The sequence below is a fragment of the Schistocerca americana genome, chromosome 3 (assembly GCF_021461395.2).
Source record: "Schistocerca americana isolate TAMUIC-IGC-003095 chromosome 3, iqSchAmer2.1, whole genome shotgun sequence".
Classification (NCBI taxonomy): domain Eukaryota; kingdom Metazoa; phylum Arthropoda; class Insecta; order Orthoptera; family Acrididae; genus Schistocerca; species Schistocerca americana.
Window position 1 is genome coordinate 886,817,177 of NC_060121.1, and position 18,067 is coordinate 886,835,243.

At 40.2% G+C, this 18,067-nt stretch overlaps 1 protein-coding gene across 2 annotated transcripts in view; it reads left to right on the forward strand.

Annotated features, from left to right (window-relative positions):
• Positions 1 to 18,067, forward strand: part of LOC124605429 (COP9 signalosome complex subunit 1) — a 96,436-nt gene that overhangs the window by 20,079 nt on the left and 58,290 nt on the right. For both annotated transcript variants that reach the window (XM_047137089.1, XM_047137088.1), the window contains exons 3-5: positions 8,974 to 9,155; positions 13,452 to 13,584; positions 13,670 to 13,867. In XM_047137089.1, the coding sequence (XP_046993045.1) occupies positions 8,974 to 9,155; positions 13,452 to 13,584; positions 13,670 to 13,867 (513 nt within the window). The remainder of the gene's footprint in view (positions 1 to 8,973; positions 9,156 to 13,451; positions 13,585 to 13,669; positions 13,868 to 18,067) is intronic.

Consider the following 18,067-nt stretch of genomic DNA (forward strand, 5'->3'; position numbering starts at 1 on the left):
CCCGCAAGGACTCGACCACACTGTGTCGTCTCCGCATTGGCCATACCAGGCTGACCCATGGTTTCCTTTTGCGTGATGAGCAACCCCCGCTATGTGGTTGTGGAGCCTTCCAGTCAGTGGCCCACATTTTGGTTGAATGCCCCCTTCTTTTGGCTCTGCGTGCTAAGTACAGACTCCCCCACACTTTACCTTTGATGTTGGCTGACGATTCCCGGATGGTCTCTCTGGTTCTAGGTTTCCTCCGGGAGAGTGGTTTTTATTCTCAGTTTTAAAGTTTTTAATCTCCCTCTAGTGTTGGGGCAGGGCGGTGAGTGTTTGGGTGTCTCCCACTGTAGGCAGTGTTCAGAGATTCCCGATTCACCTCCCTGACCGGACTCCTCTTTTCTTTCCCTTTTACTCTGTTTTTACCCCTTCTTTTTAAGGCTTGGTTAGTTTTTTTATTCCCATACGTACTTTCTGCATTATAGCAGTTGTACCTTTTAAGTCACAGGTGGTCTTGCCTATGCTGCTTCAGCATAGTGTTGGGTTCGTTCTCTTGCCAACTTCCCTCATTTGTTTTTACTACTGACAACGTGACTGCCCTTTTACGTTTCCCCTTTTTCCGTTTTATTGTTCCGACTTTTCTGAGATGTCCCGTTAGCAGAATGGAGTCTATTTGAAACAAGGGACTGATGACCTTGCTGTTTGGTCCCTTTAACCTCAAACAACCAACCAACCAACCAACCAACCAACCAACCAACCAACCAACCAACCAACAATCATTGTGAGCTCTAGGCGAGGTGGGAGTTCGACAATCGCTAATGTTGGGTCCAACATATAAGCAGAGTCCACAAGCAAACATTATCGATGCCACAGTAGTGAAGGACATCCTGCAGTGTGTTGCTCATCATAAATCACGTGTCATATCTCTTGCTCAGGGGTGTGTACAATTAGTTGTAGTAGTGCTGTTTTTGTTGCATCATACTTGTTGTGTACCAGTGGTAATGGAATAATGTTATTGATTATTCCTACATGTTCGGTAAGGTGGCATATCTACATCACAAATTCTGAGTTATCATTCACAATGCCTAGCAAAGGGAATTCACACTTGGCCATCACTAAGCATAATGTCATTTTATAAGGCCAGAAAAGTGGGAGTTTATATTTTGGTGTAGTTTTACATTGTCCTGTGAGGTTGAGAAGTAGCTGCACTGCCTGAACTGAAATCGTTTGTGCCATGATTGACTCTGGGAACATGGCGACAACATTGCACAATGGTTGTTTGTACAAAACAGTTGTGTTGAATGTCAGCGATGGTGTAGCAGTAGACATGGAAGACACTGTTGGTACCATATCCGTTTGCATAAAAACCAAACACGAGTTGTCCTCGAAGCTGGTCAACATAGGGTCAGCATGCAGGTTTACTAATAAAGGCTCCAATGGTGGGCATTCTGAGTTACAGTCATTGTCTCTTACAAGGCAATGTTCGTCAAGCTTCTTGTACAATATTCCGCACTGTTGTTTGGTGAAGCCAATGAGAACACTGGACCGTAGCCACTGATGATGAATTCAGAGCAGTAGAGCTGTGAGAAACAGTGATCACAGTAAATTTTGTCCATTGTTAATGCACAATAAAGTAATGAGAAATTGTATTTTTCAAATAACTCTGCAACCACTGCAGTCACAGTCACCAGTGTGGATGTCTTTCTCTGTGTAGTGGAAAGTAACACACCCATAACATACAAACACAAGTATTACTGTTTTAAACATTATTCATGACCGCACAGTACAGAAAGCCACATTTCTGTTGCGTTGGTAAGCACAAACTGACTGTCCAAAGCACAGATGCTCCACACCTTCACTCGGATACGTTGCTCAGTGATCCTCTTTGACTAAATGTCCCCATTTTGAGCCAATTTTCATTTTGTACTCATTTCTTAGTATTATGTCCGTAACTTCTAATCTCGTTAGCAAATTTTTCATATAGAGCTATCTTAACTAAGTCATCTGCAAATCTAAGTATCTTTAAGTCTTTCTGCATTTATTATGATACCTATACAAATTCTTTGCACTTGTTTGATGCGTATTCTATGTGGATGTTGAATACGGATAGGAACAGCATTCTACTCTAGCAAATTTTGGGATTATGTCTTCTTTTTGGGCATTTCTTATCTTTATCACCACCATTTGTTCTTTGTATAGTATCTTTATTATTTTTCTGTATCTTTAGTCTAGTTTAATCACTTTAGGATTTCCATTAGTTTGTTTCAGATAAGTGTTGAATGTTTTCCTGAGGTATACAGAATCCAGTTAAATTTTTCTGTTGAACGTGAAACTTCCTTCAGTTGCATTGTGAAGCCATAGGATAGCTTCCTTGTGTTGCTGCCCTCACAGAACCCAAATTAGTCTTCAGCTAAATTGGCTTCAGTTTTTCAGTCTTGTTCTAATGCATCACTATATTATTTTTGTTAATATTTTTGAAGTGTGAGTTAGTGCACAAAGCAATGCGATCTTCACATGTGGTTGCTTTGGCCTTCATTGGAATACTTATTGTGGTAATTTTCATGTTGTTGTTGTCTTCAGTCCTGAGACTGGTTTGAAGCAGCTCTCCATGGTACTCTATCCTGTGCAAGCTTCATCTCCCAGTACTTACTGCAACCTACATCCTTCTGAATCTGCGTAGTGTATTCACCTCTTGGTCTCCCTCAACGATTTTCACCCTCCACGCTTCCCTCCAGTACTAAATTGGTGATCCCTTGATGGCTCAGAACATGTCCTACAAGCCGGTCCCTTCTTCTGGTCAAGTTGTGCCACAAACTCCTCTTCTCCCCAATTCTATTCAATACCTCCTCATTAGTTATGTGATCTACCCATCTAATCTTCAGCATTCTTCTGTAGCACCACATTTCGAAAGCTTCTATTCTCTTCTTGTCTAAAGTATTTATCGTCCATGTTTCACTTCCATACATGGCTACACTCCATACAAATACTTTCAGAAACGACTTCCTGACACTTAAATCTATACTCGATGTTAACAAATTTCTCTTCTTCAGAAACTCTTTCCTTGCATCACCAGTCTACATTTTATATGCTCTCTACTTCGACAATCCTCACTTATTTTGCTGTCCAAATAGCAAAACTCATCTACTACTTCAAGTGTCTCATTTCCTAATCTAATACCCTCAGCATCACCTGACTTAATTCGACTACATTCCATTATCCTTGTTTTGCTTTTGTTGATGATGTTCATCTTATATCCTCCTTTCAAGACACTGTCCATTCCATTCAACTGCTCTTCCAAGTCCTTTGTTGTCTCTGATAGAATTACAATGTCATCGGCGAACCTCAAAGTTTTTATTTCTTCTCCACCATGGATTTTAATACCTACTCCGAATTTTTCTTTTGTTTCCTTTACTGCTTGCTCAATATACAGATTGAATAGCATCGGGGAGAAGCTACAACCCTGTCTCACTCCCTTCCCAACCACTGCTTCCCTTTCATGTCCCTCGATTCTTATAACTGCCATCTGGTTTCTGTACAAATTGTAAATAGCCTTTTGCTCCCTGTATTTTACCCCTGCCACCTTCAGAATTTGAAAGAGAGTATGCCAGTAAATATTATCAAAAGCTTTCTCTAAGTCTACAAATGCTAGAAACGTAGGTTTGTCTTTTCTTAATCTAGCTTCTAAGATAAGTCATAGGATCAGTATTGCCTCACGTGTTCCAATATTTCTACGGAATCGAAGTGATGTCCCCCGAGGTCAGCTTCTACCAGTTTTTCCATTCGTCTGTAAACAATTCGTGTTAGTATTTTGCAGCCGTGGCTTATTAAACTGACAGTTCGGTAATTTTCGCATCTGTCGGTAACAAATTTAGCAGCCTGCCTCTGAATTGCTTTGATTTCTTCCTTTAAACCGACCTGGTGCAGATCCCAAACACTCTAGCAGTACTCAAGAATAGGTTGCACTAGCATTCTTTATGCGATCTCCTTTACAGATAAACCACACTTACCAAAATTTCTCCTAGTGAGCCAAAGTCAACCATTTGCCTTTCCTACCACAATCATCACATGCTTGTTTCATTTCGTATTCCTTTGCAACATTATGCCCAGATATTTAAAGAATGTGACTGTGTCGAGCAGGATATAACTAATGCTGTGTCCACACATTATGGGTTCGTATTTCCTACTGATCCGTATTAACTTAGATTTTTCTACATTTAGAACTAGCTGCCATTCATCACACCAACTAGAAATTTTGTCTAAGTTGTCTTATATGCTCATATAGTCACTCAACTTTGACACCTTACTGTACTCCACAGCATCATCAACAAACAACTGCAGATTGCTGTCAGCCCTGTCCAACAAATCATTTATGTATCTAGAGAATAATAGTGATTCTATCACACTTCCCTGGTGCACTCCTGACTGTACCCTTGCCTCTGGTGAAAACTTGCTGTCAAAAACAACATACTGGGTTGTATAATTTAAGAAGTCTTCGAGCTGCTCGCATATCTGTGAAACTATTCCATATGCTCCTGCCTTCTTTAACAACCTGCAATGGGGTACAATGTTAAACACTTTCCAGAAATCCAAACATCTAGAAATATGGAATCTGCCTGTTGCCCTTCATCCATAGTTCATAGTATATAGTGTGAGAAAAGGGGGAAGCGGAGGTCTACACAAGTTATTCTTTCTAAAACCATGCTAATTCTTGAAAATAAGCTTCTTGGTCTCAAGAAAATTTATTTTTTCCTTTATCTTATTGCATCATCATCAGTGGCCTGTACTTCTAACGGGAGATTAAAGTAGCATCATAAAGGAACTTTCTTTGGTAAATGTGAGAGCCTGCTTGGTGCACACCAAAGTAAAAGAGGGGTTCGTCAGAGGCACTTGTCTGCACACTAAGTGTGCTGTTGAGCCAGGTGCTATGCTTGATGAGTTTCCTCCATCAACTGCGGTCTTCGGCAAGCTCCTCCCGTTTGTTGAAGTCAGTGTTAAAGGTGTTCATATTGCACTTGACGCGGTCTTTAAAGCACAAAGCAGGACTTACATGGCGTGTGCTATATCAGTCACTAAGTAGTGTGTGTCAGGAAATATAGGAGTGGTCCATATGGTGTAAGTATCCTAGCCGTCACAGGTGATGTTCCTAGAGAGCGGCAGTGGTACTTGGTAGATTCACAGTAATCATGACCATCTCACTTGTCACTTAGTCCCTCCATGTCATGCCTGTAATATTTCAGATGTACTGCAGATGAAAACTGCTGAGCTTACTATCTTGTTTGGCATATGCTGTCCAGGTCTCAGCACCATACAAGAGGGTATGCATGCAGCACACGTGCTTGGTAGAGGAGCATTATTGTGGTTGCTGTAAGGTGTTTCTTTTGCCATACTCTTGTGCGGAGCTTCCCTGAAAGTGTTGGACGCATTACCAATTCTCGCATTTATTTTCTCATTTAGAGAAAGGTCTTGTGATACTGGTAATCCAAGGTAGCATAATTTGTAGGCTGTATTCAAGAAGGAGCCGTCTAATATTATGGCAGGCATATCTTTGTCTGCTTCCACCTCACAGTTCTTTCATGAGTTCGTGCGTGGCACACACGGGGTCCCAAGCTATTGCAACTCATTCTTCATTCCTTAGCTGCATTTCCTTCTCCCTGCCCCCACCTTCCCTATCCCGCTCCATTGCCACCACCTTCCGCTCTCCTGGTGTTCTGATTTATGTCGACGTGGCTATTCCCCTGGTTTCCTGTATTGGTTGCAATTTTGTTCCATTTGCCTGTTCTTTCACCATTTTGGCATTTCTGTCCCCACTTGAGGTTTGACCTCCACTTCAAAATTTCGTGCTTTTAGTGTGAGCTATATTGGGAAGAACTCCCTCCCTAGCACCTACAGTGTGGATTCCTCTCTCCCCTACCTTCCCCTCTCCCATCCCCGCTGTAGCCCCCTTCCGCCCTGCTAGGTCACCAGCATGTGTAGCTAATCCATGTGGTGGGGCTGTTATGTACCCATATGGCCGAGCCTCCTGACAACACAGGGATCACACTACTGATACCTGAGCTGTTCCCTCCCCATGTATGCCAAGGAGTGGTTGCTTGTCTTCTTGGAGCATTGGAACTCCCAGCAACAGCCACTGTGCCAGACGGCCCTTGCTGTGGCTGGGTGGCACACATGGGGAGAGCCTCTGGCCAGAGTGGGTGGTATCAGGGCGGATGCTTGGCACATGAAGCGTATCAAGCTGCAAAAATATGGCCATTCTCACACAGCTGTCTCTTCGAATGGTGAAGGATTCTTATATGCTGCCTCATATGACCTGGCAGCCTTCCCTTCCTTGGTAACTAGTTGTTCTGACAAGCAACAAAATTTTTGTAAATTGAATTTCTTTGTCTTAGTTACTGAAATCAGATAAGCTCATCACTTTCAACATTTTACTAGTCTCTGACTGGTAGTCAATGATAGTTATAGGACACCATTAGATAAGTGATTGAGGTAAAATTCATTTACACTATAACAGTTTCTTTATTAAACACTGTTATTCAATTAGCCTATGAAAAACTACTAAACTGGCTAGCTTTGTACAATTGAAAGATGAAACTGGTCAGATTTTATGTTGAGTTGCTACTGGCGCAGTGTAAGGCATCATTCGTCGACAGTGTATGACAGCAAGCTTTTCTTTATTGTCACTCCATATAACAAAAGTTTGGGCCCACAGTACTCTTCTTGAATATTAATTCTTCTTAATGACAATGTACTGTCCCCATTTACAACCACATAATATGTCTGGCTGTGTGTTAAAAATCTTGCAGTTTATTCCTCACATTCCCGCTCACCGCGTTTGCACTAGATGAAATGCCTCTATCAATTCCCTCCACCAACTACTTCTGCCCAACTACCTGCCCAGCGACAATACTCCTTACCTCAAAGGTATTCTTTGGCTCTATACAATAACAAACTTCCCTGACTAGGCTTACGTATTACGGGATCTTTCACTTTTGTGAAGCCTATTTTCACAGAAACAGGCATAATTGGTGAAACAAAATGAATAAATCATAATTACGTTATTATTTCATTTTCCTCTTTTATATCAAAGTACTCAGAAAATATCTCCAAAATGTTGCCAAGAGTTAGAGGTTCACCTTGTGTAATATAAAAATAAACATAGATTATTAATATATTTTTAAAACCGTTGTGTTACACAAATTATGAAGTAAAATCTTTTACAAAACCTTTCTCATGTTAATTGAACACAACTTGATCCTGTCCTATCCCACTTCCACAGCTTTGAGCTAAATGTTATCCATACTGTCGCCAATTTGCCCAGCAACCACAAAAACCATGGTTCAGAGTTTTAATTACTTTTATAAGTCACATCCACATCAGACCTCTAAGGCCGAATACTTCAACAAAAAATTTTTTCTCCCACTTCCAAGATAGTAAGTCCTACTATGATATGGGATTTCTCAGTGTGATACAAGAAAGAACTTAAGCCATACACATGCAGATATGTTTAACAAGGAGATCACATGTGATCAACCATAGTCGTGTTGAAGGAACCATCCCAGCATTTGCTTAAAGTGCTGTAAGAAACCCTAAATCAGGATGGTTGGACAAAACATGAACTTGACTTGCCTTCTAATCTTACTTATCACCCTTTCTCTCCCCTACCATGGAACTAATAGCACCAGAAGCTGGAATGGCTTCTTGCTGTTTTGTGTGTTTGTCAACAGCATTAACAAAGAGAGGTTACCAGCAGTGGAATTGGCTTTGTGAAACCATTTATACAGTGATGTAGGTTAAGATCCAAGGTATCACACCCTGCAGTAACCCACACTGGTGAGCCCTTCTTTGCAAGTAACCAACGAAAAAATATTTCGGATTTTAACATGACACTACAGCTTTAAAAATGGTAAAGCAATCAGAATGTTGCCATAGTATAACGGTTATCGTCCATTCCTTACACAGGAAGGATGGGGTTCAGATCTTGTCAGGTGCATTGAAATTTTTTTAAAATGTTTATCGAAATGATTTTGGTCATCATCCTTGTTGAATTAACTGGTTTAAATGTAATTTTTTATTCCTGTTCCATTGTTCCGTCATTTTAACCAGTGTATTAACTGTTTGAATTACTCTCATTTTACCTTCGTATCATTCTTCTTCCACTTGGAATTTTTGTGCATGTGAATTTAATTATTGTTATTTATTGATTTCAGTATAATTCTTCCCTTTTATCATATATGTTCTTCCATGTGATTGCATTCGTTCTTTTTATTCCTCATTTTGCTGGAACTGTGTTTTACTCAAATCCCTTCTTTCATTGTAATCTTCATCTGTGTTATGTTCTGCATGGTGAAATAAGAATTTGTTTTAAATGTTTGATGATTGTCATCCAAAAAAATATGTTCCTTGGAACAAAAAATACATTTTTCAAAGTGTTCCACAGTCAGTATGAACAGATTATTTAATCTTTTTTAACCGATAAATTGGCATTTTCAAATGTTTGAATATTCTGATAGATAAATAAAAATAATGAAATTAACATGCACAAAAGTTCCAAGTGGACAAAGAGTGATATGAGATAGAAATCAGAACAGTTGGAACAGTTAATACGCTGATTAAAATGATGTGACAAAGAAATAGACATTTAAAAAATTGCTTTCAAACCAGTTAAATGATCATTAACATCACTATTTTCCAAGGCTGTAGAGAAATTCTGAAACATTTTTTCACTGATTAGTTGCAAATGGGGGCCCACCAGCGTGGATGGCTGCATAGTGTGATACCTAGGACCTTAACCCACATCACTATAGATGGTTTCAAAAAGTTCATCCCACAGTTGGGGACCTCTCCTTGTAAGGCCTGAAATTCAGAGCTTAATGAGCAGTACATTCTTCATTGCAAAACTGTTCAACTAGTTTTTTTGTGTGTTGTGTACATATTATTGTAATAACATTATTTCTACAGGACTTGTGTAATATACTTCATTTTCCTTTCCCTTAGGATCTTGAGAATTTAGCAAACAGTTACACTGGGCTTGCACGCTTGTACAGACTGATGTATATAGCAGACCACTGTCCATCTCTGAGAGTGGAAGCTCTGAAGATGGCAATCACATACGTTATGTGCACATACAATGTAGGACTGTATCAGCAGCTGCATAAAAAACTTCAAGAAGCACTTGGGTAAGAAGCCAGTGTGTCGGATTTTTTTTTTTTTTTTTTTTTTTTTTTTTTTTTTTTTTTTTCACTAACTCTTTTATTTGAAAAGTTAATTTCTGTACAGCAAGAAACATTTGGTACGTTATACCTATTTTTGTGGCTTTAGTAGCGTGTGAGTTGGAAAATTAAATTTTGTTCATCGGGAGTATTTTGTGTCTTTCTTCAAGTAATGTCTTTGGAATTAGCTCAATAGAATTAGTTCAAATAAATTGAAACCAATACATTTATTGAGTGTGTACTCTCAAAGTGGTGGCAGAACACACTCATAAGACTGTTGTGATTGGCAAGCTTTAGGAGCCAGTGGTCCCTTCTTCAGGCAGAAGGGTTGAAGGGGTAAGAAGAACGGTGAACAAAAAGGACTGGAGAGGTCTAGGAAAAGTGGTAGATTTTGTGAAAGCCACCCAGAATTGCGGGTCAGGGAAGACTTACCATATGGGATGAGAAGGAAAGACTGATTGTTGGGGACTGCATCAGACGAGATTTGAAAACTTGAGAGCTTAAAGGTGGAAGACAGGGTAATATGCAAGACAGAGATTACTACTAAAACATTGTGCACAAGGTAATAAGGGTGAGAAGCTAAGTGCATTGTACGCAACAGAGGTAGGAGGGAGTGGTGAAAATAGCCGAGAAAGACAATGAAAGATGTAGAAAACTAAAACAGAGTGAAGCAAAGAGTAGTTATGGTGAAGAAAAGCTGAAACGGAAGAAATTACTGTAAGTTAAGGCCAGGTGGGTGGTGAGAACTAAGGACATGTTGTAGTGCTAGTTCCCACCTGCAGAATCCTGAGAAACTGGTGTCTTGGGGGAAGAATCCAGATGACGCATGTGGTGAAACAGGTGCCGAGGTCACAAATGTCCTGTTGTAGAGCATGCTCTGCAACAGGATATTGAGAGTTGCCAGTATATACCCTCTGTCTATGCTCATTCGTCCTAATTGATAATTTGGTGGTAGTCATACGGATGTAGAAGGATGATCAGTGTTTACATAATAGCTGGTATATGACAAGTCATTTTGCAAGGGGCTCGCCCTTTGATAGTATATGTTTTGCCAGTTGCAGGGCTATTGGTTGTGGTAGGAGGGTGCATAGGGCAAGGCTTGCAGCAGGGACGGTCACAGGTAGGAGCCATAGAGTAACGAGATGAGTGCAGAAGGAGAATAGGGTCTGACAAGAATATTGTGGAGATTGGGAGGGCAACAGAAAGCTATTCTAGGCATGGTGGCCAAAATTTCAGACAGAATAGATCTCATTTCAGGGTGTGATTTTAGGTCATGGCCCTGTCAAAATAGCTGATTAACACATTCCAGACCTGAATAATACTGAGTCACCAATGGTGTGCTCTGAAGCTGTTTTGTTGAGGTATCAGCAGTACCAGGATTGGATGTGATGGCCCAAGAAATCTGCATTTTAACTGGGCTGAGGTGAGAATGGTGGTGTATTGCCATAAAGTGTCTGCATCCGAACAAATATATTTGCATTGGATGCCAAGGCTGTATGGGAACATTTGACATGGAAAGGATGGCAACTGCCAAAATGTAAGTACTGTTTGTTGGTAGCTTTAATGTGGACGGAAGTGTGTAGCTGGCCTTTGGCGAGGACAAGGTCAACATCAAGTAAAGTGGCATGGGATTCAGAGATTCTTGGAATTTTAGCAGGTCAGCCTCACTGCGATCCCATATGGCAAAGGTGTTCTCAATGTATTTAAACCAAACCAGAGGCTGAAGACTTATGGATCCCAGGAAAGCCTGTTCCAAGCAAACCATGAAAAGGTTGGCATAGAAAGGAGCCACCCTGCTTCCCATGGCCGTATCCCTGATATGTTTGTGTGTCTGACCCTCAAAGGTGAAGTAGTTGTTGGTAAGTATGAAATTAAGGGTGTAGGAAGGATGCCATAGGTTTGGAATCAGGTGAGTGCTGAGTGGGGAAATTTTCAGCAGCAGACCGACCATGTACGTAGGGGGTGTTGGTATAGAGGAAGGTGGCATCAGTGGTGACAAGCAAGGTGTGTGGTGGGAGTGGGACGGGCATGGATTTCAGATGATCTAGGAAATGGTTGCTATCTTTGATGTACGAGGGGAGTTTTTGTACTATGGGTTGCAGGTGTTGATCAACTAAGGCAGATCTACGTTTGGTGGGTGCTTTGAAACTAGCAACTATAGGATGGTCAGGATGGTTGGGTTTGTGGATCTTAGGAAGAAGGTAAAAGGTGGGGGTGCATGGTTCGGGTGGGGTGAGATGTTCTATTGATAGATGCATTAGTCCTTGCGAGGATCCTGAGGTTTTGAGGAGGGACTGCAGGTCAGTTTGATACACAATGATGGGATCTTGATGGCACACTGTATGTAGAGGTGTCAGACAGCTGGTGTCGAGCTTCACTAACATACTCCTTTCAGTCAAGTACTATGTAAACACTGTTCGGCCTTCTACATTGGCATGACTGCCATCAAATTATCAATTAGGATGAATGGGCATAGGCAGAGGGTATGTACTGGCAACTCGCAATATCCTGTTGCAGAGCATGCTCTACAACATGACATTCGTGACGGCGCCTGTTTCATCGCACGTGCCATTTGAATTCTTCCCCCAGACACCAGTTTCTCATAACTCTGCAGGTGGGAATTAGCACTACAACATGTCCTTGGTTCTCACCACACACCTGGCCTTAATTTATGTTAATTTCTTCACTGTAAGTACTCAGTTTTAGTTTTCTACATCTTTCATTATCTTTCCCGTCTATTATTCGCCACCCCCCTCCCACCTCTGTTACGTACAATGCACTTAGCTTCTCACTCTTATTAACCTGTGCATGATGTTTTAGTTGTAATCTCTGCCTTGCATATTACCCTGTCCTCCACCTTTAAGCTCTCAGGTTACCAAATCTTGTTTGATGCAGTCCCCAACAGTCTCTCATCCTGTATGGTAAGTCTTCTGACCCACACTTCTGGGTGACTTTCCCAGAGTCTTCCCCCTTTCCTAGACCTCTTCAGTCCTTTTCCTTCAACCTTCTTCCTTCCCCTTCAGCCCTTCTGCCTGCAGGAGCAGCCACTGGCTCCGAAAGCTTGCCAATGTGTGTGTTCTGCCACCACTTGGTGGGTAGATTTTTATTTATCCAATTAAATAATTTCATCTATAATTGTTTTCATTGTTATGTCTTTTAGTGTGCTTTTTCCAGGTTGGGTGGTTGTAGCTACGTTCATTTTATCAACAACCTTTGACTGTATTCAATCATACACTGTTTTAATGTCAATAAAGAAAATAATGTATCACCATATTGCCACACACAACTTTCAAAGTATTTGGTATTTCTGAACCATATATGGACATCCTTAAAATGTGGTGTGTAATGTTTTTATTTATGTTTTGTGGTAGACCTTGCTGGTTTTAAGTGGTGCAAAATTTTTAGCTGGCATTGGTTGAGAAATTCGAAAGACTTACTGAAAACCCTAAAAGAGAACCTTATTGTAAGACTTACATTGTTTTAAAGTGTAGGATAGCCTTTTTCCTTGTTTGGAACATTCTGAATAAATTTGCAGCACATTCTGAACATCTCTAATTAAGAAAATTTTCAAACTTGGTTATTTACAGCAGACAGAGTGATTATATTCATGTTAGTTGCGGCATTTGTATTAAGGAAGCAAGTATTAAAAAAAGAAAGATTGGTACTTACCATAAAAAAGGACACGTCAAGTTGCAAACGTGCACAATTAAGACTCTTACATAAAGATTTGGGCCACAGCCTTCATCAGTAAAACACACACACACGCACACACACACACACGCACACGCACGTACACCTCGCACACACAAGACTGCCAACTCCAGCTTTCCAGCCCGAGATGTCGGAGTTGACAGTCGTGTGTGTGCGAGGTGTGCTTGCTCGTGTGTGAATGGTATTTATCTCTCTTTTACTGATGAAGGCTGTGGCTGAAAGCTTTATGTAAGTGTCTTCTAATTGCATCTATCTGCAACTTGATATGTCTTGTTTAGGGTAAGTAGCAATCTGTCTGTTCCTACACTGTTAAAAAAACTTGGTTAGTTTTGTTGTGGTGGCAGGCATTTACACTCCAAGAGGAATGCTGGATGATGACGCAGTCAAATGTGTGGTTGAGATACATGAGGAGAAAATACTAATGACAATCATGCAATTAATAAACACTTAGGATTTGTCATAAGTTTCTGCTTAACAAGTTACTTCTTGAATTTCTGCATCGTGTTCATCACACAGGATTTCCCTGATCAAATACAGAAAGTTTTCTTACAGAACCACAGGAGGTTGTCCAGGAGGGCAGAGTCTGCCAGATATTGCAGGTGGTGGCGCACAATCTACATCGCAAGATTTGCCGACACTTGATCTCGTGTGGGTTGAATCCAAGTCAAAAAAGGCTGCACTGAAGGTATCCATTTGTTTTCTTTTAAATTATTACACTTGCAGATGTGGTCTACACTAGTCTCATTTTTTTAATTTCTGTGTTCCTACAGTTGGAGAAACTGGATACAGACTTAAAGAACTACAAATCGAATTCAATTAAAGAGAGTATAAGACGTGGCCATGATGACCTAGGAGACCATTACCTAGACTGTGGTGATTTATCAAATGCATTAAAATGTTATTCAAGAGCCAGAGACTATTGCACCAGTGGTAGACATGTGGTCAACATGTGTCTCAATGTTATAAAGGTTCTAAAGCAATTTTATTACATTATTTTATTTTTAGATGTTACTGCTAACTTGTGAATTGTTTGCCAGTGTAGAACTTGTCAAATAGCTTCACTGTGACATTAATTTTGATTGCTAGCTATTTGCTCTCCTGCCTGTCCTGTTGCTGCCTGATGATGATGATCAGGAACAAACTTAAGTTGTGTAGTGACTCACCTTAACTTCATAATTGATTGCCACTGTTCTGTAGTTTGCTATCCTGTATAAACTTTTTTATTATGAGAATGTTTCAACTTAAACTGTCCCTGCTTCACACAGTCAAAACACTATAATCAGTTTAGGCCAGGGAAGGAGATTATTAAGCCTAAAAGCAAAAACTGAACCAAATATTCTTCATGATAGTTTGATGGAGATGCAGTGGTCTCTAAGCACCCTGCTCGACATGTGATATTAACACATTGACGTGGTCTCTCTCTCTGACACCATAGCGCCAAGATTCTTCACGGGAAACAATAACCCAGAATATACTCTTCTGCTTATTCAACATGATGTTAGGGAACACACTGAATCTTCATCTTTACAAGGAATTCAGACTTACACTACTCACACATCTGTCTGTAAAGTTTATTTCTCTACCACGTGGATCTTGAAATAAAGTAATGGAGCACTACACACTCAGTTATATGTTTCACTGTACACCTTAACAGGATAAGAAAGATATTACACATTCACTGAGCACACCATACTGTGACCATTCATCATCAGGAGTAAAACTACTGAAAGCAAAAAATGAAATGAGGCAAGACAAAGTGCATAGCATACATGTACTTGTTCATGTGGGACATGGAGTCTTCACTGTGCAGTTCCTTTTCTAACCACATTAATCACAGATATGAAATCCACTTCAGACAAAACTCTGCACGTGAACTGCATCTGAAAGCTAACAGCTATTTGATTTTTTTTTACTTCAGCATATGGAGGAAGCACATGTTAAACTTCTGCTGTGTAATCTGTGCATTTCCTTGGCAAGCTCCTGAGACGTCAGTCTTCATCCATCACCTGCTGCTGAGTCCCCCCCCCCCCCCCCCCCCCCCCCCCGCCCCCGTGTGTGTTCCCACCACCTGCTGAGGTGCTGGTGACTTTGGTGTTTAGCATCCTAAAACACTAACAACCACCACCACCACCACCACCACCACCACCACATCCACGGTATACTTGAGCCATCCACATGTTAGGTCTTTAATATTTCCTCATTATTGCATCTGATACCACTTCAGATGTTTCTACGTTTTTCTCAGACATTAGCCTTCAGTAATCAGTTATCACAAATTTTATTCTTATTTTACTGGTCAGAGAAATAACAACTATCCACTGCACCATTTTTCCCTCCAACCCACCGAACTCGGACAGAGTGGCATGGTGCAGTGGTTAGCACAATGGACTCCCATTTTCAAGGACGATGGTTCAATTCTGCATCCAGCCACCCAGATTTGGATTTTCAGAGATTTCCGCAAATCACCCCAGGCAGGTGCTAGGATGATTCTTTTGAAAGGGTATAGGAGATTTCCTTCCGCATCTCTGAAACAATCCAAGCCTGTACTCCATCACTAATGACATCTATGTCAATAGGACAGTAACCTGTAAGCTTCCTTACATCCAACTTGGATGAGACCACTTACTTGGCTGAGAGGTGTCTTCACTGTGTCTTTTAAACTTCCGTAGACCTGAAAGTCAACTACTCATAATGTTCTCGAAGCTCTTGGAGGCCATCCATGTGGCTGCTTTCCAGTCACAACCTGACCACATGCCCATCTCTCCTCCAAGTGAGCGTCTCCTACATCACACACTGCATTCTGTTGCTCTGCTGAAAATGAATACAAAATTGGCTTCCCTTGTGCCCCCTGTAACCTTTCGTGTGGAAGCATTAGATTGTTTACTGTTCACAGTAGCGTGGAATGCGAAAAGACTGCGTTGCTACATTTCAGATGTGTCTGCATATATTATATCTTGGATATTTAAAAAATCTTTCATTCATTTGTAATAGATTTTGATTGCAGTCATGCCTGCTTTCAGATTAATTTAATGTTCTTTAGTTGAAATAAGCTAACTTACTGAGAAATATGCAAATAGAAAACTCATAGTGAGAGTAACAGCTTACATTTTACCAATAAGCATCTGAGTTTTACTGTGTGTTAGTTATTAGAAGAATTTTGAACACAATTTTTTATTTACATGTTTTACACAGTATTAGACACTCCAGAAACAAGTGAAAGTAGATGATTTCAGTGATGGTGGCTGCTGCAGAATTTAGTGACTAGAGATGCATTATTTAGAAGTTAACTTCGTGTGTAATAAAATAACCTTGAAATATCCAAGAATGTTTTCTCAAGTGTAGTTTCCCTAAAAAGGTTACTCTTCCTGCTAAAGGATGTGCTAATAGACTGTGTGAACTCTATCTCCCCTCAGCAGAAAGGGGAAACTTGATGACCAAAATACTACAGAAAGAACACAACACAACTTCAGCATGGAATGGCAGTAATCTGGTTTGAGCCTCATCTTGTTCATTTCAGTAGTGCAAAAGTTCATTGTGTTGGGACTGAAAACTTTGAATATTGACCAATATTATTCAAAAATTGACAGAACACCACCGTTTTGTAGTTTGACTTTCATTGTCACACATTTACTAACTTTAAATTGACTTGTTGGATAGTCTACACCTTCAGTGACAGTTTGTGACAATACCTGCCCTAAACTTCATTCCACAAATCTGTCTACAAAAACACACAGGGTCAGTTTTAATATTTTGTGCAGCACAGGAACAAGAATAGAAAACATAACCACAATGTGAAGACTGATAAATGCAATTTATATTTGCAACAACCAAAGAAGTCTGTGAAGACACTTCACACATGCATGGTAACGAGAGAGATGATGTGGACAGGTGAATTATTCTGATGGCAGACAAGCTTTTATTATTCTCATTCCTTAATTGAATCTGGAAACACACAAGCTTGCATCAAATTGTTTACCCACTACTTTCTATGCACAAACATTTCTACATAACAGTTAGTAAATTACAGAAGATTACAGAACTATTTTTTTCTGTATGCACTGGAAATCACCTATTTTGAGTACAGTTGCCACATATGTAATTATGATGTTATGCAAATTCTTAGTGACTTAATTGATTAATGAAGGGCTCATTTGGTATAGGAAAAATAGTGGCAAAGAAAGTATGGTGTCCAACTTGGGAATTACACAGGTAAAACAGAACAAAAGGCAACAGCAATTTTGATTGTACCTATACTTCTATACTAATTATCTTTTAAGTTAATTAAATAAGATTTTCAAATCTCATCCAGTACAGTCCCCAACAATTAATCTTTCCTTCTCATTCATTCTGGTAAGTCTCCACTGACCCACAGTTCTTGCTACTTTTCTGACACCCTTTGGCAGTAATCCTTGGCGTGTTCTGTATTGCATGGCGCACTTTCTTAATGGTCTTGCAGTAACAGTGTGCATTGATTGTTTGGCCTCGTGGTAAGAAATCAATCAGCAAAATGCCTTTTTCTGTCCCAAAAAATGGTGCACATGACTTTTTGAGGTGTCAAGATTTGCTTAGGCTTAACCTTTGTTGGGGGTGAAGTGTACCGCCATTCCATTAATTGCTGTTTCGTTTCAAGGGTGTCATACGATACCCAAGTTTTATCCCCCGTGAATACCAGAGAAAGAAAACCACCGCCTTCTTCGTTGTCGTGTGCCAAAAACTGAAGTGCACTGCCCATCCATTGTTTTTTGTGTTGTTCAATCAGAATTTTGGGTACCTAACATGAGCAAAGTTTTCGAAATTTCAGTTTTTCAGTAAGTTTCATTAATTAGTGATCATGGGATTTGTGGAACTTCCATAGCAAGGGCACTACGTTTGAACTTGTGGTTGTGCTTAATCTTCTCTTAAATTGTGTGAACCAGTTCATCAGTAACCACAGATCGGCGTCCACTTTGTTCTTCATCGTGCACTTGATCACATCCTTCATTGAACAGTCTAACCCATCTTCTAACCATTGAATCACTCGTAGCATTTTGTCCGTAAACCATGCAGATTTGCCGATATATTTCCTTTGGTTTAACTTTCTTTGCATTTAGAAAACGAATCACAGACCTGATTTCACATGCGGCGCATTTTCAATTATGGCTGACATTATAAAGAAGCACTACAAAGCA